This window comes from Macaca thibetana, chromosome 8 (genome assembly GCF_024542745.1).
Source record: "Macaca thibetana thibetana isolate TM-01 chromosome 8, ASM2454274v1, whole genome shotgun sequence".
NCBI lineage: Eukaryota > Metazoa > Chordata > Mammalia > Primates > Cercopithecidae > Macaca > Macaca thibetana.
In genome coordinates, this window is record NC_065585.1 from 29,497,114 (window position 1) to 29,522,189 (window position 25,076).

The 25,076-nt window shown below is 35.6% G+C and overlaps 1 protein-coding gene across 9 annotated transcripts in view; it reads left to right on the top strand.

Annotated features, from left to right (window-relative positions):
• The window catches only part of TRPS1 (transcriptional repressor GATA binding 1), a 263,713-nt gene that overhangs the window by 20,494 nt on the left and 218,143 nt on the right, over positions 1-25,076 (top strand). Inside the window, exons 2-3 of one of the 9 annotated variants that reach the window (XM_050801958.1) lie at positions 11,324-11,420; positions 24,813-24,970. The exons of 3 other annotated variants lie outside the window; for them this stretch is intronic. In XM_050801958.1, the coding sequence (XP_050657915.1) occupies positions 24,934-24,970 (37 nt within the window). In that variant the 5' untranslated portion in view covers positions 11,324-11,420; positions 24,813-24,933. Of the gene's footprint in view, positions 1-396; positions 11,421-23,248; positions 24,971-25,076 lie in introns of those variants that run through there. 5 more of the 9 variants (XM_050801960.1, XM_050801957.1, XM_050801961.1 and 2 more) reach the window with 5 other exon arrangements.

The following is a 25,076-nucleotide window of genomic DNA, read 5'->3' on the forward strand; positions in this document are numbered from 1 at the left end:
TAAGAAGAGAAAAAAATCAGAACTGCAGATCAGGAACAGAAATAGCGTTGCATTTTCTTTTCACGGATTCTGGAGCAACTACGGTGAGAGTGAGTTGGCTGAGTCTGGGAAGGAGGCTGCTGTCTGCGGCCCTGCCTAGGCGGCAGCGGCGACACGACAGGAGCTGCGTGTGTGTCGCTGGCGTTCGCTCTCTCAGGAGCCCCGGGCCTGAGGCCGCCACCACGCGTGCTCGGCGCCCGGGCTGTGGGCGTGTTATCGCAGGAAGTCCTGCGGAAGCAGTTGTGTGCGCCCGTTCCCTCCGGTTACCTCGCTCATCCTCGGCTGCTGCGCGGTGCTTGCAGCCTCCCTCTCCTCCTCCCTCTCCCAGCGCTGCCTGCCCTGCCAGCTGCGTGGAGGCCGCCTCCTGCCCGCCTCTCCCCACTCCCTCTGCTCTGTCGCGTCGCATGCCCTGGCCAGCCTGCCCTTCTCCCCACTTCCCAACTTGGCTTCCTTTCTCCATAAACTCTCTTCCCTCTTGTCTTGTCTTTTGCTTCCTCTTTGCTGCCGCCCCTCCTTTATTTGACGCTCTAATTTCCTCTTGCCAGATCCCAAATTTGGTTCATCAGCAGTTACTCATCCTTAAATCTTATTATTCACCTGTGATCATTGGGCGACCTGTAAGAGGCATGAGATTAATGCAAAAAAGAGAGTTCCTTACTATGGGAGGAGATCTCTGGCTATCAAAAAGTCATTTTTTTAAAGTCACATATTAAGCACTAATGTAAATATGAAAAAATTTAAAATGATGGCATAGATTATTAATGAGTCCAGGAATAAGGCAAAGAAGGACAGCCTGAAAAAATAACCTCAAATGAATATAACAAAATTGCCCATTTTTTATTGAGATAACTAAAACTGAGATAAAGTACTAGTTTTTTAATTAATGAAAATGTATTATTAGTCTTTAAACTAGTCATGTACTTTCTCATACAGAGTTTTCAAGGAGCTGCTTAAAGTGTTTCTGATACTTTGAAGTATACTTACTTACATAAACATTCTGGAGTAGATGGAAGTGTGTGTCTCATGCATTCTCAATCAGAAACTATAAAGAAAGTCATATTCAGTAAATCAAAATTTACCTTATAATGTAATAGTTTTACAAGCACATGAAGCCTTTTGGAGTGGCTAAGGCTGTATATGTATATAAGGCTACTATATTTTTAGCATTCTGGGAACTGAGGCCTTTTATTTTTCTTAAATTATGAACTTTTAAGACAGTTGCTATACGTGGATCCCTATCAAGTTTTTGCCTTCTTTACATCATCAAGCTTCTTTTCAAATTAATTCTTAAGGGCATGCTTTTTATACCCTCTGTATTAATTTCCTTTTCTAGAAGTCTATATTAGTAAGGCCATATCAGGAAAATTAGTATTTTTAGTAGAGCTGTTCTGAAATTTTTCCACAAGAGATATTTTGCAATAACTGAGCTATATTGTTTCATGGAATTTGTATCCAACTGCTTCATTTTTGCCTTGAGATTTCCAGTGTGCCTAATATTAGGTAAAGAAAATAGTTGATATATAACTGGATGTGAGGTGGCCATTTTAAATTGTAGGTAACAGGATTTATCTCTGGACCCCTTCATTAACTTTAAAATATATATTTTTTAAAATGGGGAAGTTTAGATTCTTCTTTTTAATTTGCAACACTTCAACTTCTAGTATTGCTTTCTGTAGGGGAGAATTTTTCAGTTGACAACATGAGTTGATTTCATAAGTGATAGTATTTAAAATTAGAGATGCTTTATTACAAAAAAATCCCTTTAATGTATGATTTAGTACGGCAACTCTTTTTAAAGTAATGTGTTTAAAAGAAAACCATGACCTCATGATAAAAATAATACTAAACCAATTATTAATAACTACAGTTTGCCATCAAACGTCTAAGCTAAATAATTACATTATTAGAAGAAAGGTACTGAAAGCACAGCACCAGAAACTGTGCTTTAATATTCAAATAATAAAAGACTTTAGGTCCACCATATATTTCTGGAGGAGCCAGTCCTACAGTATGGGGGGCATACTTATTATTTCAGTTGTCATAAATGTGGATCACAGTATTTTCTGAACTTTTTGTTTTATTTTGCATTTTTCTATAATGAGCACTTTGACCTCTTTTCGAGTTTATTTGTTCTCCAGAAATGCACAATACAAATTAAAAGAAAGTTCAGTCATCACAGTGCCTTTTGGGACACGCGACTGTCTGGAATATACTCATGTCCAGCTATGGTTAGAAGTCCCATAGGTTGTAGCTATGTTTTCCTTTTTGTGATGTGGCTCTGTTGGAATAAAACTAGTCTTAAAGTAATTCTGTAATTTCTCTAGAGTGCAGTCTTCTCACCCATAGGCTGTGAGTAATAGTACCTGGGCACAGGTTTTGGGAGAAGAATCAGTTTAGATAAGATGTGTAAAACAGGTTTGGTGAATGTCAAACGACTGAATATTTATTTCTATAAATAATGATAATGATTGTTCTGTTTCTAATCTTTGTAATTTCTGTATATCATTAACTATGGGAGTGCTTAGACTATTCAAAATAGTATTTCTAAGGCCTTATTTTATTTTTAATTTTAACAATTATATTTAGGATATTTACGGAGAGGAGCAAACTGAGCATTCTAGCCGTCAGCTATTGTAGAAAAGAGTGGCATTATATTATCCCAAAAGGTTAGCTCAGTGTCATACCTTGGTAGAATACATGCCTTAAATTCAAAAGCTCTGTTATGTTTGAATTTCACTTCTATAAGCTTTGGTATTCAGTAGTGCCGAGTTCAAGGTCTAAATTGGAAAAACTTGCAAGAAGTATTTTTGCATTTTTTTTCACGTTGTACATCTTTGCCTTAATGGCCTTTTATGGGCCTTTAATGATATGTGCCATCTTTTTTTTTTAATATTTGTATTGGCACCTAATTTTAATATGGGATTAAAAAATATGACATTTTGATATCCAGAGATTTCCTCTTATAGTTACTTTTTTGCGTTAATTTTATGACATTTTTCCTCTTTTCCAAAATGAGCACACAATTCCTCCTCAAAACTAATGACTGTCTTATTTTTCAATAGGTTGTTTTAATTTTGAATATATCAGGACCTTTCTTGAGGAGTAGCATTTTAGAGATAATGTTTTGTGGTTCTCGCTGGATATTTTAGAAGTTTTATTTTGATTACGTGGGATATGTCCTACATGATCATAAGCACTTCGTTAATAAACATGGTTTGTTATTACTGAGATCACCCAGTTTTTCAGCAGGAGAATAATAAATAGAAGTTGTGTGATTCCATAGTCACTGTAGGGTATACTCTATAGCAGAGTGATTCTGAGTTATAACCACATATCCTAAATTTCAAGCTAAGTGTGTGTGTGTATGTGTGTATATATACATATATACATATGCAAGCATACCTCGTTTTATTACACTTTCATTTATTACGCTCCGTAGATGTTACCTTTTTTATAAATAAAGGTTTGTGGTAACCCTGCGTCAGGCAAATCGGTCATCACCATTTTTTCAAAAATATGTGTTTACCTTATGTCTCTTTTGTCACATTTGGAAAATTCGTGCTATATTTCAGACCTTTTCATTATTATTATATTATATCTGATATGGTGGTCTGTGATCTTTGATGTCACTATTGTAATTGTTTTGGGGAGCCATGAGTGTTGCCCACGTAAGATGGCAAACTTAATTGATAAATGTGTTTGTTTTGAGTGCTCCACTGTCTGGCTGTTCCCTTGTCTCTCTGGGGCTCGTTGGTCCTCCCTATTCCATGAGACACAAAGATTTTGAAATTCAACCTATTAATAACCATACAGTGGCCTCTAAGTGTTCAAGTGAAAAGAAGGGTTTCATGTCTCTCACTTTAAATCGAAAGCTAGAAATGATTAAGCTTAGTGAGGAAGGCATGCTGAAAAAGAGAGAAGCCAAAAACTAGGCCTCTTGTGCCACATGGCCAGATTGTGAATGCAGAGAAAAAGTGCTTGAAGGAAATTAAAAATGCCACTCTGTTGAGCACACACATGATAAGAAAGCAAAAACAGCCTTATTGCTGATATGGAGAAAGTTTTAGTGGCTAGAGAGAAGATGAAGCCAGCCATGACATTCCCTTCGGGCACAGCCTAATCCAGAGCAAGGCCCTCTGTTTGATTCGGTGAAAGCTGAGAGAGATAAAGAAGTTGCAGAAGAAAAGTTTGAAGCCAGCAGAGGTTGGTTCATGGGTTTTAAAGAGATATGTCATATCCATAACATAAAAGTACAAGGTGAAGCAGCAAGTGATGATGAAGAAGCTGTAGCACATTATCCAGAAGATCTAGTTAAGATCAATGATGAAGGTGGCTACACTAAACAACAGATTTTCAGTGGAGACAAAACAGCTTTCTGTTGGAAGAAGATGCCATCTAGGGGTTTCATAGCTAGAGGGGAATAGGCAATGCCTGGATTGAAAACTTAAAAGGACAGGCTGACTAGTTAGGGGCTAATGCAGCTGATGACTTGAAGTAGAATCCGTTGCTGATTTAGCATTCCAAAGATTCTGGAACCCTTAATCATTATGGTAAATCTACTCTGTGGGGCTGTGCTCTATAAAAGAAACAGCAAAGCCTGAAGGATAGCACATTTGTTTACAGTATGGTTTACTGAATATTTGAAGTGCACTTTTGAGACCTACTACTTGGAAAAAGATTCTTTTAAAAGTATTACTGCTCACTGACAGTGCACACAGTCACCCCAGAAGCTCTGATGGAGATGTAGAAAGAGATGAATGTTATGTTCAGGCCTGTTAACACAGCGTCCGTTCTGCAGTCCTTGGATCAAGGAGAAATTTCAAAATTCAAGTCATTATTTAAGACATACATTTCATGAAGCTATAACTGCCATAGTGATTCCTCTGGTGGATCTGGACAAAGTGAGTTGAAAACTTTCTGGAAAGGATACATCATTCGAGATACCATTAAGAACATTCGTGATTCATGGGAGGTTGTCAAAACATCAGCATTAGCAAAAGTTTGGAAGAAGTTGATTCTGACTCTCATGGATGACTTGGAAGGCTTCAAGACATTAGTGGAGGAAGTAAGTGCAGATGTGGTAGAAATAGCAAGAGAACTAGAATTAGAAGTGGAGCCTGAAGATATGACTGAATTACTGCCATCTCCTGATAAAACTGGAATGGATGAGGTGCTGCTTTTTCTTAAAGATGAGCAAAGAAGGTGGTTTCTTGAGATGGAAGCTACTCCTGGTGGGGATGCTGTGAGCATTGTCGAAATGACAAAGGATTTAGAATATTCCATCAACTTAGTTGATAAAGCAGCAGCAGTGTTGGAGATGACTGACTCCAGTTTTGAAGGAAGTTCTACCATGGGTAAAATGCTATCAAATGGCATTGCATGCTACAAGCAAATCATTCATGAAAAGAAGAGTCAGTTGATGTGGGAAGCTTCATTGTTGCCTTGTTTTAAGAAATTGCCATAGATACCCCCACCTTCAGCAAAAACCTCCACTGAGCAGCCATCAACGATGAGGCAAGACCAGCAAAAAGACTACAAATTGCTCAAGACTGAGATGATTGTTAGTATTTTTTAGCATTAAAGAATGTTTTTAACTAAGTGCATTTTTTAGACATAATACTATCACCCACTTAATAGACCATTGTATAATGTAAATGTAGCTTTTATATGTACTGGGAAACCAAAATATTCATGTGATTTGCTTTATTGCAATATTAACTTTATTGTAGTGGTCTGGAACTGAATCTATAGTATCTCTGAGGTGTGCCTGTATATATATATATATATATATTTTTTTTTTTTTTCACGAAGTAAGCATGCTTTCAATATCAGAGATAAAAACATTAATGAAATATGTCTTTTTAGGGAATAATAAAAATGATTAAAATTACTAATGTTTTTGCTGGAGTTAGGTTATCAAAGCATTTTTTTTTAACACTGACACAGTCATTCATATTTTCTAGGAGAAATTACCATGCACCTTTGGAGTTATTTTTTATTTGATAGAAAAGATGTCCCTAACTGAGAGTACTAATTCTAAATTTTTGTTGACAGGTGCTGCTATTGAATTGTATTTGGATTATAAAATTCACAAGTTTCATAACTGGAAGCTTACAGAGTGCATTGATGAGATGATTAGAATTACTCTTTTGGTTATGTAAGTTTTTAAATAATGGAAGAAGTTCTAGAAATCATACAAAAATTTCCAAAATAAGACTTTCAGAGGTTGTGAATAATAGTGATTTTCTGTCATTTTTGTCATTTAAACACAGTTCTCTATTATTTTTTTGCTCAGCAATAAATGAGTCAATAGGTCCATCTGTATGTTTCTGTTTATATTCATATCGTATATATGACTATTATGTATGTATATAGTGTTTTTAATAAGTGAATGTGTGTGTGTGTATATATATGTTTTCTTTTATTTTTTTTTTGAGACAGGGTCTTGCTGTGTTGCCCAGGCTGGTGTGCTGTGGTGTGATCATAGCTCCCTGTAGCCTTGAACTCTTGGGCTCAAGGGCTCTTCCAGCCTCAGCCTCCTAAATAGCTGGGACTACAGGCACAAGCCATCATGCCTGGCTAATTTTCTAATTTTTTGTAAAGACGGAGTCTTGCTATATTTTCTAGGCTGGTCCTGAACTCCTGGCCTCAAGGAATTCTTCCCATCTCAGTCCCCCAAAGTGCTGGGATTACACATATATTGTAGACTTTGGAAATTAGGAAAACTGAAAAAGGAGTTTTGTTTTGTTTTTGAGACGGAGTCTCACTCTATCGCTCAGGCTGGAGCGCAGTGGTGCAATCTAGGCTTACTGCAGCCCCCGCCTCCTAGGTTCAAGTGATTCTCCTGCCTCAGCCTCCCTAGTACCTGAAGCTACAGGCATGCGCCATCATGCTCAGCTAATTTTTTGTATTTTTAGTAGAGATGGGGTTTCACCATGTTGGCCAGGGTGGCCTCGAACTCCTGAGCTCAGGTGATCTACCCGCCCTGGCCTCCCAAATGAAAATGGAGTTTTCATTTCCATGTCACAGTTGTTTTTCAATATAGATCTTCAGTGACGGGAAGCCATTGCTATAGGCTGGTAATTTGATAACCCATTTTGAAATGTATTTATTGAGCTCATTGTAATTCAGTGTGCCTCTGGTGAAAGGCGTGGGATGGTATAGATTGAAAGAATAATCTGTGGTTGTTCCCTACAGAGACCCTGCTGCCCCTTTTTGGACAGTCATCTTTTAACCTGGCACCCACTAGTGTATTTGCTAAAACGGAGTATTCCAAAATTTAAATGATGTCACATTTGAAAGCAATGCCAAGAAACAATGCGGCAGTTTCTAAATTTTGTGAAGCTAAAATCCCTGGTTACAAGAAAGAGTACATGTCACAGATGAGTAGTTAGTAATGACTTCAGTTTAGCAGGAAAAGAGCAATTCCCATATGCTGATTCTAGTCTCATAACAAAGAATGTTATAGAAAGATTGCACAGTATTTAACAAGCTGTGAGTTAATGTGACAGTGTCGGTGTATCTAGTTCCAGAAGGATAATCACTTTACCATATTTCTTCAAAAATATTTTAAGTTATATTCCAAAACAGAAAACTTGATACATATGAATCCAGACTGTTCCCTGCAACACCTCCCCACCCCCAAGTTAGGTAGTAAAATCAGGTTTAAGCAATTGAATTGCTTCCGACATGCTGGCTCCTAAATACCTGAATAAATGTAGAAGTTCTATTGTCAGACTCAGAGGCTTCCTTGTTATATAAGGGCGAGTGGGTATAAATGAGAGTGTTGCATCTTGAACTGTAATTATCCAAAAACTTAGTTTTCAATATGTGAGTTTACCTCTAACCAATAGCCTCTCCTAATTTGAACATAGACTATGTCCTTCAACACTTACGGAAACCTTAGGAGTTGAGAAAATGACGTAAAGTTGTATTGCTTTCAGTCCTTTGGAACACATACTTGTACTGTAGGTATGTTAGTTACCAGCAATTCATTTCCAGGGTTTTTCCCAAAGACCTGCTGTTTTATGCATGTTCATATTAGCACTATGATTTGCTTATTCCTGTGAACATGAACGACAATGACAGATAGCACTTTTGAACAGTAGACCTGTGTCTTTTAAAAGCTTAAAACTCCATGCTCATCATTTTGTCGCTGCAAAGATTCCTAAAGGCAGGCATGGGGAGGCATTGTAGAATAGGGAGAGGATGTTATTTCCTTCAGTGGTTTAAGGAAATGCATGTTTTCCATCATGAAAGAAAAGATAATCATTATCAAATTCAGAGGATATTGTTTTATCATTCCCGTAATGAACTTGTGTCTCTTTTATCAATTAACATGTAGATGGATATTAGGACAAACCAGGTTCAGGTAGAAAGAGGTACATAAAATTAATAATTCTTCATGAGGAATTTCTGCAAAGTGCCTTTTATAGAGTTTTTTTTCTTGGAAATTTTTGAAATTATCAAGTATAAAGTTGATGCTTAAATTATGTTTTAATGTTTCTTAAGACTTTCTCTGGATTCAGATTATGGAATTAAGGTGTTTTGATACTATGAAAGTATGTGTTGCTAATACTGTAACATACTGTACATTTACTATACTGTCAATAATATATGTAACTACTACTGAGTATTGACTACTTTAAGAAGTTAAGGTCTCTCAGTTTGTCAAAAGAGACATTAGTCTTATATCGAGTGTCCTCGTGAAGTGACATAAGCAGGCAACCGACATTCTACTACCACTTTTTGACTTTTTATTTATTTATTTATTTTTGAGATGGGGTCTTACTCTGTTGCCCAAGCTGGAGTGCAGTGGCACTATCTCAGCTTACTGCAACCTCTGCCTCCCAGGCTCAAGCAATCCTCCTGCCTCAGCCTCTGGAGTACCTGGAACTACAGGCATGTGCCACCATGCCCGGCTAATTTTGTTTTGTAGAGATTGGGTTTCACCGTGTTACCCAGGCTGGTCTCCAACTGCTGAACTCAAGTGGTCCACCGACTTGGCCTTCCAAGTGCTGGGATTACAGACATGAACCACCACGCCCGGCCACTATTTGATTTATACTGTATTTTTAGTGTACAAGCTGTTTAAGAGAAACATTGATCTTAAAGCATAAGAGTCAGTGACTTTGAAAAGTGAAAACTAGGGAAATTTGGTCAAATTTCCTTTAATCCTTCCACCCAAAATTGTTTGGCTGCCTGCGTTTTGTAATCATGTAATGATTGACTGCTGGACATTGTGGCTCACGCCTGTAATCCCAGCACTCTGGGAGGCCAAGGTGGCAGGATGGCTTGAGCCTAAGAGTTTGAGACCAGCCTAAGCAACACAGGGAGACCTCATCTCTACAAAAATATATAAAATTTAATTAACCCGGAATGGTAGTACATGCCTATTGTCCCAGATACTTGGGAGGCTGAAGCAGGAGAATTGCTTGAGTCTGGAAGGTCAAGGCTGCAATGAGCCATGATCATGCCACTGTACTCTAGCTGGGACAACAGAGCAAGACCCTGTTTCAAAAATAAATAAATGAATAAATAAATAAATAAATAAATAGATAAATATCATATAGTGATTGAATTTACCTGTGCAGAAAGTACCTTTTTCTCCCAATGGGTGCTGGCATCTTCTTTCAGTATATATAGAGTGGCCACTTCGTGTGCTACTTGTTAGCAGTTTATAGTCTAATGGGGGAAGGATAGGAGGAATAAAAGAAATTATAGCACATTGCATTTACTGTCTATTTCAGTGTGCATTATCTTATTCATTTAATTTGTACTCTCTTTTCTGTTTATTCACTTAAAAAAACCCTGTAAAATAGGCCAGTTATACATATTATTGTGGGAATTAAGAAAGTGAAGATGTGAGTAAGCTCAAAGAAGAGGGTAAAAACCCAGCCAAAACCACTATTGGTTTTGGTTAATGTGCTTGCATAATCCTTTGAATCTGTGTCTTTTCTGAGTGTATGTGTAAAATTGTGCGTAAGTGTGTGTAGTTCTCTCTGTATCCTGTCCAACTTTGGCAAAGGGGTAGTTTTGCCAGGATTTGCTTTTGGAGCTACAAGGAGATCTCTGCCCACACCTTTTTCGTGAGGTCAGTTACCTCACATTTGAGAACAACGTCAATTTTTTTGGCCTTAAAGGCAGTGTTGGCTTGTGCCTAAATGTACCTTCATGACCTTAACACAAATTCACAAATCAAACTATTTTTTTCATTGCACTCATGTCTTGGGGCTCTCCACGGCAGAGTCTTAGCGGAATTGTTTTGGAATAGACACAAAGATTACTAACCTCTGTGGAAAAGTACCCTGACTTCATAGCGTTCCTACTTCAAAAACAAACTCCGTCTGGATGGCGAGTCACTGGGAGACTTGAGTGATTACGAGGGAGATTTGGTGTAAAATGGAATTTTAGATCAACCTTTAGCACCTAAATCTGAGGTCTGTCAAGTCTCTGTTTTTATAGATCTGACTTGAAATAAAGAGGTGTGTTCTGTTGAAGCCTTCCTAACCCTTATTTTAGCTACTGATTTACATGGCATGTACTATTAGGGGTCATAATTGAGTTTTAAACAAGTTCTGGGAAAGCTCCCAGTGGGACTGGGAAAATCTGGCTCATTTTGGAAAACCTATGTTTACATTTTTAAATAATTTGGAAAACCTGATAAAATGCTGCAGGTGTAAGAACTTAAGAATTATAATGGATCAGGATAAACGGGGCTAGAATAAAACACTAAGTACAGTCAGGCAGTCCATGGAAACAAACAGATGGGTGTCAAGAGCTAAGTTAGTGAGTTGATCAGCTCTATTTTTGTCTTTTCAGTAAGTTTCATGAAGCTTGTCCAGTAAACATGAATAACTTCAATAAGTTCATGCAGCAAATATTCATTAAGCAGCACCTACTCATTTATGGGATACTGTACTAAGGTGTGAGAATATCAATATGAATGACAACAAAAGAACACTGTCCAGGCAAGAATACAAATAACAGATAAATAAAATATTGATAGTCATAACGCCAATATAGCTATATAAAGATGATCATAGCACATAAATTCTGGAAAACTCCAGTATCGTTAATGTCTCACGTGTGTATATCAGTCAGCCCATTTTTTATCTGAACCTGTGCGATATTTCTGAAGTTTTAAAATTTCCAACTTCTTTTTATGATCAGAGTTGAAGATTTATTTTGAAACCCATAACTTTTCTTCATTTTCTATCTTTCCCTTCTTCAGTCTGCACGTCACACCACATCTAGTTTAGTTTTCCTGATCTCTTCTTTTTAGAAACTTCAAGTGGCTTCCTGCTTTCTGCAAGTGGTCCAGCGTCATCAACTGGGATTCAAGATTCTATCTTATTAACCTTGGCAACCACGTCTTCCATGTGAGCCATTTGTTTTAAACCTAGATTCTTCTCTGTTTCTTGGCATATGTTAATATTGTTAGCAACCTTTTGTTTCTTTTACTCCTGTTTGCTGGAATCCCCTTTTCTGTCTCCTGTAGCTGTGCAATTCTTATTTCTCTCTCAGGATAATCTTCACTCTCATCTCTATTAACTGTTTCCTCTGCCATTGACCACATTGGTTATTTTATTATGAATGAAAGAAATAATAGAAATATTAATAAAAGATAGCAAACTGTTAGTACATACTGATTACTTTTTTTTTTTTTTTTTTTTTGACAGAGTCTCACTCTGTTGCCCAGGCTGGAGTGTGGTGGTGTAATCTCAGCTCACTGCAGCCTCCACCTCCCGGGTTCAAGCAATTCTCCTGCCTCAGGCTCCCAAGTAGCTGAGATTACAGGCACCCACCACCACACCCAGCTAATTTTTGTATTTTTAGGAGAGACGGGGTTTCACCATGTTGGCCAGGCTGGTCTTGAACTCCTGGCCTCAAGCTATCCTCCCTCCTCGGGCTCCCAAAGTGTTGGGGTTGCAGGCGTGAGTCACCATGCCCAGCCAAGTACTTAACTGATTACTTTCAAGGGAATTTACTGTTTGCACTGCTCATTTTGGTGCTAAATCATGTCTCTTCCTGTATTATTACTGAAATGTTTAATGTGAGGCTTGTTTCTTTAACAAAGGTAGCTAGCTTCTTAGAGAGCAATAATTTTCTCTTCGAATTTAAACATATTATATGCCCAATAAATACAGTTATGAATAATTTGATTGTGTGTATGACATTTGGTGTTGCATTGGTACTTTATTTTCCAGCCTGATAGACAAGAGTGACTTTTAAAACCATCAATGCCTCTGCATCTGTGACACAGTAAACAGGAACCCTATTGAAAATTAAATGTGTCATCTTGTGCTTCATAGCCAGACTATTAAGCTTTTAGGAAGAGATCAATTTAAAATAAATGATATGTATGTACATATATGTTAATATGTAAATATAGAGAATATAATGATTATATTTACGTGGTTGTATTTAATTCCTGATAATTAAAAAAAAAACAGGACTATTGGCATTATCTTATCAGACAATGAAAAAATGCATCAAAATCAGAGACAATATTTTAAATAAAAAATTTATGTCATTTCAGTAATGCTTTTTTACTTGACATGATTATGTAGAAAAACTATCCATAATCCAGTAGTAAACGTTTTGTATGAAAACTTGCTGTAAACTTTTGTGAATACATATGATACATTGTTTTCTAATATTTTCAGGAAAACAGAAATTTTCTACAGTATTTATGTGCTAATCTTTTATTTCATAGAATTGAAAAAATTAACCAAACACCACAGAAATTGCTAATACCACTGAACTTCTCTCAGTTCCTTAAGAAGCCACATTCTTCATCCAGGCCTTTCCCAGGTCTTCTGCTATTTCTTCTGTTGGAATCACTCAATCCTCTTTTCACCTTGCCAGTTTTTCCTATCCTAGTTTGTGTTCTTCCTTTTTACCCCCAGACCCCTTGTTGTTATACCAAACTGACATCAGTCACTGCTCTTCCTTGTTTATTTATTTCTTCTCTCCAGGTAGACTATAACCTCACTCAGGGTAAGTTTCTTCTCTGCCTTGTTCACGGTTGTATCCTCAACACCTTACTCAACACTTTACTCAACGCCTGACACATAGTTGGCCCTCAGAAACTATGTTGAATGAATAAATGTTACGTGAGTTTTGCCAGCAGGTACCTTTGACCTTGGTTTCTGGAGAAAAAAAAAAAAATCTTGTATCAGCTTGTTTGGATAATTATTTGCAGAGTTTTCGAGAAAGGGAAGTGATAGATACCCAGATGAATAAAGTATAGAACTTTTGACATGACTAACTTTATTCTAACTTATTGCATCAAAGACTATAGCAGTCATCTCTCAAGCAATATTCTGGCTGTCAGAAAATATTCTTGAACAGTGCTATCTTTTAACTGGTTAGCACTCTCCGAAGTATTTCATGTGTTTTTTTCACTGTTCATACCCTGGACTACATGTATTACCTGCCAGGATCCATCTATTATTTTAGCTCATTTGGACTACATTGGTGATACTTCATGAAGGAGAATTCCACTTTTATTTCAGTAAACCAGGGCAGGATATTTTGGGACCTACAACCACCTGTCTTTTCTTTCCTTTTTTCTTTTCTTTTCATCTTTTATTTTTTTTTTTTAACCTAGGAAGATGGTAAACACTTAGTAGGCTGCAATTGTCTTTCTTAATGACTGCCATAATGTCTCACACTTAATATAACTTGTTCTATTTTGATGTTAAAACAGGGCATTCTTAATGTTACAACAAGATTAAAAGTACTGTTTGGTATTCTCATGATATGTTAAGTCATTTAAATAACAGTATTGTTATTTAACATGATATGATAAGTCATTTAAGTAACAGTTAAATAATAGTATTGTATTTTCTGAATAGCACCCTGAATAGCACCCTGGTTTGCGGGCTCAGTAAACATGGTGTCATTAGCAGGTATAAAGATGGTGGTAATACCACCAGATACCAGTACTGTTTAGGTGAAATCTGTAATAACTTGCTTTTGAAATAATCCGGTAAAACTGTTACTATGAAATGCTGTTTTGCAAAAATTTAAAAGGATTAATGGACGTGATTAATTTTAAATAATGCTATAGAGTGCTGCTTTTTCCTGGGTAATATGTTGCTTCTTTCACAAACATCCTTTTCTATCCATGTGTAGGCTTATTTCCTGTAGAGAGCAGTAAAGCATGTAAAGCATTAATCATGCTTTGACTTCTAGAACATGTAAAGCATTTGTAGATTGGGGATCAGTCAACTAATTCTTACTTTGCTTAAACCCAAAGTTCTCAAGCTTGTTTAGGTGACTGTAGTCTTGGACTTTGTGGTTCTGTCTGAGAAACTCCATAGAATAGTGTTAAATTATCATATCATACAAAGATGGGGTAAATTATGTACAATAAAATGTGATTGTATTATATCAGTGTGTACCTACAAAACAAAGACTAAATGCCACATGAAACAGTTTTTTAAGGAATAAGATTTTCCAGTTTTCTTGTTAACACATTTGTGTGCTGCCTTTTTTTTTTTTTTTTTTTTTTTTTTGGTTAGTTACTAGTACACATTAGAAGCCTTTTGACACTAGAAGCCAAAGTCTCAAGAAAATATTAACCAGGTATAAAGTTTAAAACTGATGGCATTTTACCTATTAACTTATCTTTTTTATGCAAAATAAGAAACCACTCATCATTATTCTGTTAGTGAGATGGGATGCCTCGGTCTACTGGTATTACATAGATTTACAGCAACCACCTTAGATGAAGGTAGAATCTAGCACACACTTCATTTAAATACAACATTTATTCAGCCTTATAAAAATATTCAGAATTTTAGATACATGAATTCTCTGAAAAAAACACAGTATTGTTTTATTTGCTCTCTTTCATCTGTTCCCTCATGTCTTCTTGGGTAAGCAGTTACAACTTAACCCCCTTTCAGTTCCAGTTTCCTCATTTGTCAAATAGGACTACTAAATAACTAGCAGGCTTTTGGTGAAAACCAACTGGGGAAATTACGTGAGCCAGTAAGCAAATGGCTGGTACATAATAAGTACTCAAGAAATGTTAGTTCTCTTCCACCTTTACGTAGCTTGTCTTTGTCATATAATCAAGATAGTGCATCCTCATGGAACATTTAATATCTACAGATGTGTGTCTGTGCTTGCCTTTCCACCACCACCACCACTGGCAGAATCACATACAGAGTTCTTATTCTCTCTTCTGTTTCCCTGTCTCTGATTATCTTCACCCGTTAGGGTGTCTGTTGCTTTCTGCTCTTGTTTTTGCCCTTCATCTCTCTTTTCAAACTCCTCACCCTTTGAAATCCCATTTGTTCAGAACACTTTATTTTCTCTTCAATTTCTCTTCTCTTCCTTCTTTTACCACCTGTTTGCCTGCTAGAGCACATCCTGGCCCTTTCTCCCCTGTAATTCAGCCTGAGGCGTCAATGACCCATTCCACTCCATTGGATTGCTTGATTTGCTCATCAAAATATTGCAGCTCAAAGGTTTCTTCTCAATGTATTACTCCATGCTCTCTGCAGAACAACTGCTGTTTCACTGAAAAATCTCACACACACTCTTAAACTCTAGCTGAAAAGTGCACAGATCTTAAGTCTGTAGCTCAATGAATTATTACAAAACAAATACACCTGTGTAACTATCGCTCATGTCAAGAAATACAATGTTGCCAGTACTCTGGAAGCCCTTTGTGCTCCTCCTGATCTCTCTTCCTCAGTCGCTCTCCTGACTGCTAAACACATTAGATAGTTCTACTTGTTTTTGAACTTTGCGCGTGTTTGTATACATTGAAAGCATACATTGGTTTGTGTCTGGCGTGTCACAATCAGCATCATGTTTGTAAAATTCATTCATGTTGTATATAGTTTGTTCATTTATATTGTAGCATAATATTCTGTTGTATGAACAGGTATTGTATTTTATAATCATATACCACAACTTTAAAAACTCTATTCTACTGCTGTTACAGATTTAGGTTGTTTTCAGTTTGAGAAATTCAGAAAGTAATACTGTGAGAATTGGGGTGTGTGTCTGTGTGTGTGTGTGTGTGTGTACACGCATTTTAAAATTAAACTTCTGGTTTTGTGTCCTTCTGAATGTTTTAAGTTTCTTGGAGTCTAATCCAGATGTTTGAGGCTTTTCTGTATTCTTTTTATGTTCCAGGCTGTTCTCTTAAAAGATAAACTATTTATTTTTTATGTATTATGCTACTTGTACAGTATATTTTGAATTTTGGAATGTTGCAGAATACAGAATGAAAAATTTGTAAATAAAACATATATATACAAATGCATATATTTGTAGTAAACATTATATATTTAATAAACCTATTACATACCATATGATGTTCATGTATAAAAGATACATAATCATCCAAATATATAAACATACAAATTCATTTTACTGATTACTATACCCTTATTATAGAATTATCACTATATAGAGACTGTGCCAATTTTTAATGAACTTTCCTCTGTGTAATCAGTCTACAGATATTTTTGATGTGTAAAGTTATACAAACATTTATGGAATCCAAATCAAACCAACATGGTTGTGATTTACCATTAAAAAAGTAAATTCAATAGTTCTTATTTCTCATGACTTGTGCATTGCTTGATCTGTGCCTATGGATCTAGAGCTATGATATCTGATTCTTTTTTCAGCCTAAATAAGGAGAAAATTAATGCCTTGATTCCCTGGATGTCTTGATTTGGTTAGTTATTATGTTGTTGAGACAACTGTAGCATTTTTTCTAGCTGTTAGTTTCCTGAGCCTATTTAATATCAAGAGATTCAGACTTTCCTTGAAGACAAAAGCAGTATGTAGAAATTTTCAAGTGTGTCAACATCCATCTATCCATCCATCCAATAAGAATAAGTGCCTACTGTGTCATAGGCCTGTCACTGTGAGGAAGGGCATAATAGTATCACTTGGCTTTTTAAAAACTTGCATGTCCCTTGTGCCAATAACCCCTTATACTTTATTCCTCTGCAATAGTCACCATCAGAGTCTGCCAGTGCTAATGATGGAAATGAGCCTCAGGTGTGCTGCCCCTGGAAAAAGCTTGCGATCACTGATGAGATGTAGCTATGTGTATATATATAATTATTATATATCTATATTTTGGTTACTATCCCATAGATGACTGGATATCTATTATTTTGAATTAACAATAATAATATAACTCATAATATATTTTCTGGTTTGAAGGGTTTCACAGTCTAGACCAGTAGCCTAAAACATAAACACATAATTTTGTGTAAAGTGGCAAGTACCTCAAGAGAAGATATGCATAAGGTGCCACGTGACGGTGGAGAAGACTAAGTTTTGCTTATGAAAATTGTAGAGGGCTTTGTAGAAGTGAATCCATTTTAGAGACATGTAGTTTGGTAATGTTGGTGATGTGTTAGGCATTATGAGGCAGATTCAAAAGTTAGGATAATCTGGTAGTCGTGAGAATATTGGGAAGATTGTATATTCATTTACTTGACATAACTATAGAGGCAGACAAATATGTCTGATAGCAGCCTTTGTAACATGGCATCTTGTAGATTGTGTTCTCTTGTAAGTTTCTTAAAATGTTATCACTTTTTGTGTTGGTTAACTGTTGTTAAAGTGTTTATGAGAAATGCATTGGGAAATGCAGTGGTCTTTAGATTCCTTCAGACTCAGCTTGTTCATGTGCTAGGTCTGTGTCTAGGCAAGTGACTTAACTTCTCCATGTCTTAGCTGCATTATCTGTAAACTGTGAATGATAATAGCACTTAAAGAATGGTTCATCCAAATTAAAATCAAATGAGATAATGCACTCTTGGCACAGTTCCTGGCTCGTATAATAAGAACACGAAATATTTTTGTTATTAGCTAAAAATTCAGGTTAGGATATGTATCAACATTGAAGATCATAGGCCTTAAAAAAGTCTACCTCTGACTTTTGGTTTCTTTCAACATCCAATTAAACTCTGAAATAATTATTTGTAAAATACCTGAATCTGGAATTATATATGTGTATGGATGTGTGTGTGTGTGTGTGTGTGTGTGTGTGTGTGTGTGTGTGTATTCCATTAGTCTGTTATGACAGGTGTCCACAACAAGATTGATGGAGAAATTACTAATTGGGGTGCAGATGGTGAAAATCTTTTCTAAAGGTCTGTGTGTGTGTCTGTGTATGCTTAGATAGATTCTTAAGTTTATATTGAATTTGAAAGTGAAGATTGACTAGATTGTCTATACAAAATACTTAACAAGTGAGCTAATTTCTGCCTGAATTCTGTAGTACTACTCATGTATATCACGTCACGATTCTTCCTCTCATATGTGAATGTGTAAAATAGAGGCTGTGTGGGATGGATCCAGAAGGAACTCGTGGTCATCCTCTCAGGCTTGAATCTCACCAGTCTATCTGGCTTTGTGTTTACAATTAATTTAAGATTAATCACCTGTTTCAGATTTACTTTGACATCTGCCTAACTTATTTTTTATTTTATTTCTTCTTTCTGATCTTTTGTTTTAATCTTTGGGGGTAAGATAATGCAATAATGATAAAACAAAATTCAAAAGCCCATAAAGCTATGGGATCTGCTTGGGATTTTCAAGGGTGAGATAGGGTCTGTACTAGACATGTGTTTACTGATTGTGACCCCAGGCATTGGTTTTCTGTCCTTCATTGTTAGGACAGGTGGATCTGGGGACACAGACTAAGTGGAGTGGGGAAGAAAGGATTTATTAATAACCAGGGAGGAGCATGTGGGTTAGATCTGAGTTATCTGCAAGCATTTGAGAACTACCGATTGTAACTATATGAACTGAAGATGCCTCAGTGCAATCCTGGGTCTTTCTACGTTCCATATTTAATTAAAAGCCTTTGCCGTATGTTGGTTCCGGACTCAATTTTAATCAGATAAAATTTAAGTTATTATAAAATAATGACAAATTTAGCATACAGGGTTTTAAATTGATCACAGCAGCTGGACAGCATTGGCAACAACAGTTGTAAAAGTAGAGCTTCTTTATGCAGTGATATCTGTATAATCGATTTAGCTCAAAGACAACATTGAGTTTATATCCACATATGTTTATGAATGTATAATTTTGACACCTGGGATTTTATTGTACATAGATGTTTTATCCATTCCCTTTTTACAATCCAATGTTCTATCTGTAATGCTCTTCATACACATTCTTTCAAAAAAATTCTGATTCTAAATCTTTAATCATGATATACCTTGATCTTCTTTGAATATAGATAGCTCTTCTTGAGGAAAAAAACCAAAAAGACAAAAACAAATTCTTCAGAATAGCCCACGTCATAACAAAACATCTTAGTCTTTTTGCCAAATTAATGAAGGAATACTGTTTTTTTCTTTTTTCCTTAACTATGCATGCTTTAAAATCTTGGTTAAATTTCTTCCTTGAACATTACTGTCTTAGAGTGGCCTTTCCCACTGTGTTTAGCAGAACATTAGTTCTGTTGGCTAAATGGCACTATGTGACATAAAGTCAAATGAGATTGGGAAATTTCAGTCCAAATTGAGCAGATGTCACCCTCTGCAATCCCTAGGACTTCTTAGAGCTGTAATCGCTAATGTACATTGTGGATCTCTGGGAGGGATATGTATTATACAGTTTCCATTAAACTTAATTTGACCAAGGAATCTCCTTTCATTTTCTTTTTTTGAAGCTAATATTATGGGAAGAGTGTAGAGATAAGTCTTGGGTTTCTTGTCGTCTATGCTTAAACAGTTACCATATTAAAATCCCAGGCAGAGCTTAGCTAAACTTGTGGTGAGCATGGCAGAATGTTCTGAAATACCATAATGTTTCTTCAAAAATGTTCTTATAGTTGAAGCTTTCTAAGCCTGTTACTTATCCAACTCCAAATTATGAACGGATTCTATGTTTACTTTTTTCACCCATACATAAAGCTTTTCATATCCTAGAAGTCAAGAAAAAGTGATTTAATCTTACCATGAGAAGTTGCTTCCAAGTGTGTGTGTGTGTGTGTGTGTGTGTGTGTATATATATATATATTTTAAGATCAGTTTTCTTTGGAAAATTTCTCCGTACTTAACAAAAGAGAGAAAATGACTCCTCTGTGTGTGTGTGTGTGTGTGTGTGTGTGTTTGTAATTTGTTTTTGTCAGAGTGAAAAGTGATGCTAATTAGGTTAAAATAAGTATTTGGCACTAAATAGGGTGGTATCTAAACCAAATTTTGTATTTTGTACCAAATTTCTAAATCCTTTTTGTTGCCTGAATGGATTAGCTGGTTCATTGTAATGTTTGTGTTATCTGTTGGATACGTCTATGGTTGTCCTTAGTCCGTTGGTCCTCAGATGGGTGCAGGCCATTTAAGCTGCTCCCTGTGGTACAGTAGGGGTGAACATAGTGCTTTGTGAGTTATTTCCTAGTTTCATGAGGAAGAACTATTGCATATGGAGGCACAAACTTACTTCCCTTCATTTTAGAGATACACACACATGCATATGCACGCATACAGAGTACATTACAGGTGTAAGTTCTCAGTATGTCTTCACAACATCATTTTTAATCTTATATTAGATTTGGCACTTTTAATACTACTAGTAGTAGTATTAAATACTGAATATACTTTGCTGAATATACTTGGCTTACTGGTGCTGTGAAGACAACGAGCATTCTAATTGCAGTATGTTATCTTTATGGTAAGTGTCTATTAGATTCACTACACTGTATATGTGTGTCAGTTTACCAAATGGATTTGCAATGATTGACACAGATTTCTTAAGGGAGAACTAAGAAAGCTGTTAGTTATATTGGTGGATTGAGTTAATAATTGAGATTTTCTTTTCTATTGATTAACAGGTTGGAAAACAGAGAAAAGCAACATTAATACATTAAAAAATTAAACTACCTTTACTATTCAGTGATAGTTTTCACCAATTGCTGGGAACATAGTCAAAGGCATTCCTACAAAGCACAGCACTCATTATTTTTGTTATGAGTGAAAATCTAATTTACATACAATAAAATGTCAATTCACATCATAACCATCAAGATAAATAGAAACATTTATACTCTTCGATGAGCTACTCTTTTTGAACTTAAGTGCTGTGCTTGGCTCTTTGCCCAGAGACCAGTTGAAATATTCTAAGTTTAACAGAGAAGTAGGGATGAAGTTGAAACTGACTTGTGTGCAAATGTAAAGTCAGATTGGCCTGTGTGAATCAACAGTTGTCATTGCAGATATTTTAATTGTATATGTGTGTGTGTATGTGTGTGTGTGTGTGTTTGAGAGGAAAACAAAAGGAAAAACTACTTTTCTTCAGGGAAACAAATGGTAACATTTCTCAATTTGCACAGTGAAATTGTGATCTTATTCAAATCAGGGATTTCAATACGTTTGCCTCTCACCAGTTATGAAAGGAAAAATAATCAATTCCCCTTGCCATTTGAGACTCCATGATGTATTCTTGCTCTATTTTAGTTTCCCTAGTTAGTGAAATAGGTGCATTCTTTTTTTTTTTTTCAGATATATCCTACAGTGTCATTGTGACTATAGCCTAAAGTCTTTGAAAAAATAGTTTTGTAATTTTCTTATAAAAGTACAATGGTTAATGAATTTTTTTCTCTAACATGTATTTGGATATAGGAAGATTCATTTAGGCAAATAGAACATTATTACTTAACTTACCACACTATCTCTTTTTACTTAGACAAGTGCATTTGAAATGAGATATTTAAAATCTAGAGAACATAGCAAGATGAAATAAAAGCCTAATAAAATGTGTTTGGGCTAGCATCAAAACCTTTGAAATAGGATATCTAAATAGTGTGCATTTTATCTCAGAGGGCTTTTGGTTAGTTCTAGTGTCCAGATGACTGTTAATGGGCTTTTGTGCTCTGAAGCATATGCTAATAGAAGTGATCATTTTGGATTAGTTTGATGTGAATTAATAAGAGATTTATTTGATGGAAGTTGTTTGAAGGTGATGACATTTAAAACTCAACAAGATTTAAGAAGTTCAAAAATACTTTTAAAAAATTTGGGAACAGTCAATTCAGAGAGAGCAAATTAAATAGAAATGGATGGGAAAGAACAGGATCTGACATTGAGTTTACGAAGTTTGAAGCAGTTTACAAAAAAAGCGATCTACCATTGAAGTATTGCCCTGGAATTTGAAGAAACAGAAAACATCTAAACTTCTTCAGTGATTCTTGGGTTTGTGAATTGGATAAACAATGTTCTCTTGCATTTTATAGTTCACTTAAGCAATCTGATTTTGATCTGTATATATGGAGTAGACAGGATTCAAGTTTTTTTTTTTTTTTTTCCCCTAAACCAATGAGCAAACACATATGTTCTTTCAAAACTGAACTGTATATGTTGTTCATATGGAAGCTATCTAGTTTGCTCTAGGCCCAAGATTTGACCCTCCTTTTATTTTGCTATCACTTGCTTAATTCTTTAAATTCTTTGTGGGGCCTTTTGATCAAAAGAAACATTTTTTTCTTTCTTTTATGTTTTTTTTTTTTAAATAAAAGCTACATGAAATGTGTAATTAATAACTCAGTACTCTTATGCTGGTGATACAAGCAAGCATGGAAGAAAACATATTTATTAAGGCAAAGACCATGACGACTTTCCTTTTTGTGTTAAGCTTTGGTTTTAAACAGTTGAGAAGTTTTATAAGCTGGAAAAACAAAAGGAACATGTCATCTGGCATTATATGTTATGAAAATAAGAACTGATACTTATAATTAAAAATTATATGCAACAAGATTTGAAACTGAGGTCCAGTTACAGGATCTTGCCCTCCTGCTTTTTCAGAGTCTTGTTCAGAATGTAATGTGTGTGTGTGTGTGTGTACATATATATGCACACACATATATGTATATGAAATTATATTTGGAGAGATACTCAAAAGTGTCAGTTTTCCTTGAGAATAGGAGTTCCTTATAGTCATTTTCTTTTTAAACATATCTCTCTTAAATTAATGACAATTAATAAAATTAAAGTCATCTTGCTTAGTGTGTTTGGCATATAACTGAGGTTGGATATATTTACTGAATGAATGAATATTGGGGGAAGTGAGAAACTGAGGCAAAGATAGGCTTCAGTGGTATTTAGACCACCCTTAGTAGTTGGTGGTTTACCTATAGTCTCTCAGTGCAATTGGGCAAACTTTTTAAAGGTAAAACTGAAGTGCCATTAACCGGAACCAGTGTAGAGTCACAGAGAAGCAAAAGGACTTGCCCTTCATCACATGAGCAGGTGATTTAAATCAGGTGTAGAGACTGGATATGCAATTTCCATACCATTTTTACTCAGGTTTTAATTCTTTACTTTGCTTAGGGTCAAGATACTACAAAGAATATAGAATTTGGAAAATTTACACCTCTTACCTTCAAAGAGTTTCTCATCTAATGGAAATAAATTTTAGTTCATCTGCATTGAGCTGATGTGTGATCTAAGATCTGTTTTTAAATTACTGTGATAGTTGATTTCTTTAGTTGAATAATTTATTTGATTATCTATTGCAAGGTTAGTTGGAGTAAGAATATATCATTAAATGTAGGCATGTATATATTTATATGTAATATATGTAATATAACTAAATCACTAGTGGTTAATTTACAGTATCTAGGTAATGATAGAAAACTCAAATCCCTTTGGGTGTGAAGGTGCCCTCTTGAGAACATCAGTCAGTCTTCTATGGGAGAAGATTTTTTTTCTTATGTATTTAAACATTTTAAATAGTGCGATAAACTAGTTATCAGAATTATTTTTAAGCTCTAATGCTGATTATTTCTACACCATAAGTCTGTCTAAATTATATGGTAACAGAAATAATGCACTCCTATTTTTATAAAAGTAAACACATTTTCTAAGAAAGCAAAGAAAGCACTTAGATTTGTTTTATTTAGAAGGAAATATGGTTAATTAAAAGTAGAAATTTGTAATTTTTACAGATGGAATGTCTTATATCTCAGCAATGAAAATTAATACAAAGAGTGTTTTTGGAAAGCTACATATATTTTTAACCTGCCTAAATATCTTGGCACATAATATACATTCTCATTATATGGGCTGTTCAGGTGGAGAATAATGTAAATGTAGGCCTGCTCCCTACTACTTAGCCCCAGAGGTCAATTTTTAATCTCACAATTAAATAGAGGACTTAAAATAGCAATTTTGAGCTTTGCAGTTCTCCTTTAAATTCTTTACCTCCTCTTTTTCAACTTCACTTTTAGCCCATTATCTAAAATGGCAATTCATAGTGGACTTACTCTAATGGGCATTTTGAACTTTTCTGGGGGTAGGGTACTGCATCAAGGATACTGCTATGTAGTAGGGTGATAAAGATTAAAATAGAGTTGCCAAAACTAATGACTGCGTTCATTGTTGTGATTAGGTATTTTAATTGCTTTAAGATTTTCCCTTTAAAAGCGTTTGCTGGTGTTTACAAATTAAGATCTTTTACCCCCACCCCATTGTAGGTAAGTATTATGGTTATTAGGGTTGACGGGGTTTTAGAGGTTAAATAATTTCACCAACATCACAGTCTGTTATGAAGATGACTTATGTCCTATAACCTTTTATATGATGTTCCTCCTTCTCTTGTTGCTTTATTAAAACCCAGGGGAGGGAGAGGATCTTGCTCAAGATCTGCTCATGCTTTTATATCTTTCAGGCGGCCTATGATGCTGGCATATTAATATATTTTAGGTGTGATACATGAAAATGTGTTTACATCATTTAGGAAGGAAAATTTTTTTTTTTTGCTTTGTTTTGCAGATGTACAGATCAGCTCTCAAAATGTCTTCTGTGTCTTCCGAGCGTCTTCTAAGACAATTGCATTAGCCTCCTGCTAGTTGACTAATAGAATTAATAATTGTAAAAAGCACTCTAAAGCCACATGCCTTATGAAGTCAATGCTGGGTATGATTTTACAAGTATGTGATCTATTTTTTCAAGTGAAAATGTTAACTGGAAAAGTTCTTGGCACACAGTAAAACATCATGCAATCTGTTATTTGTCTTAGAGATAATAACTTGAGGG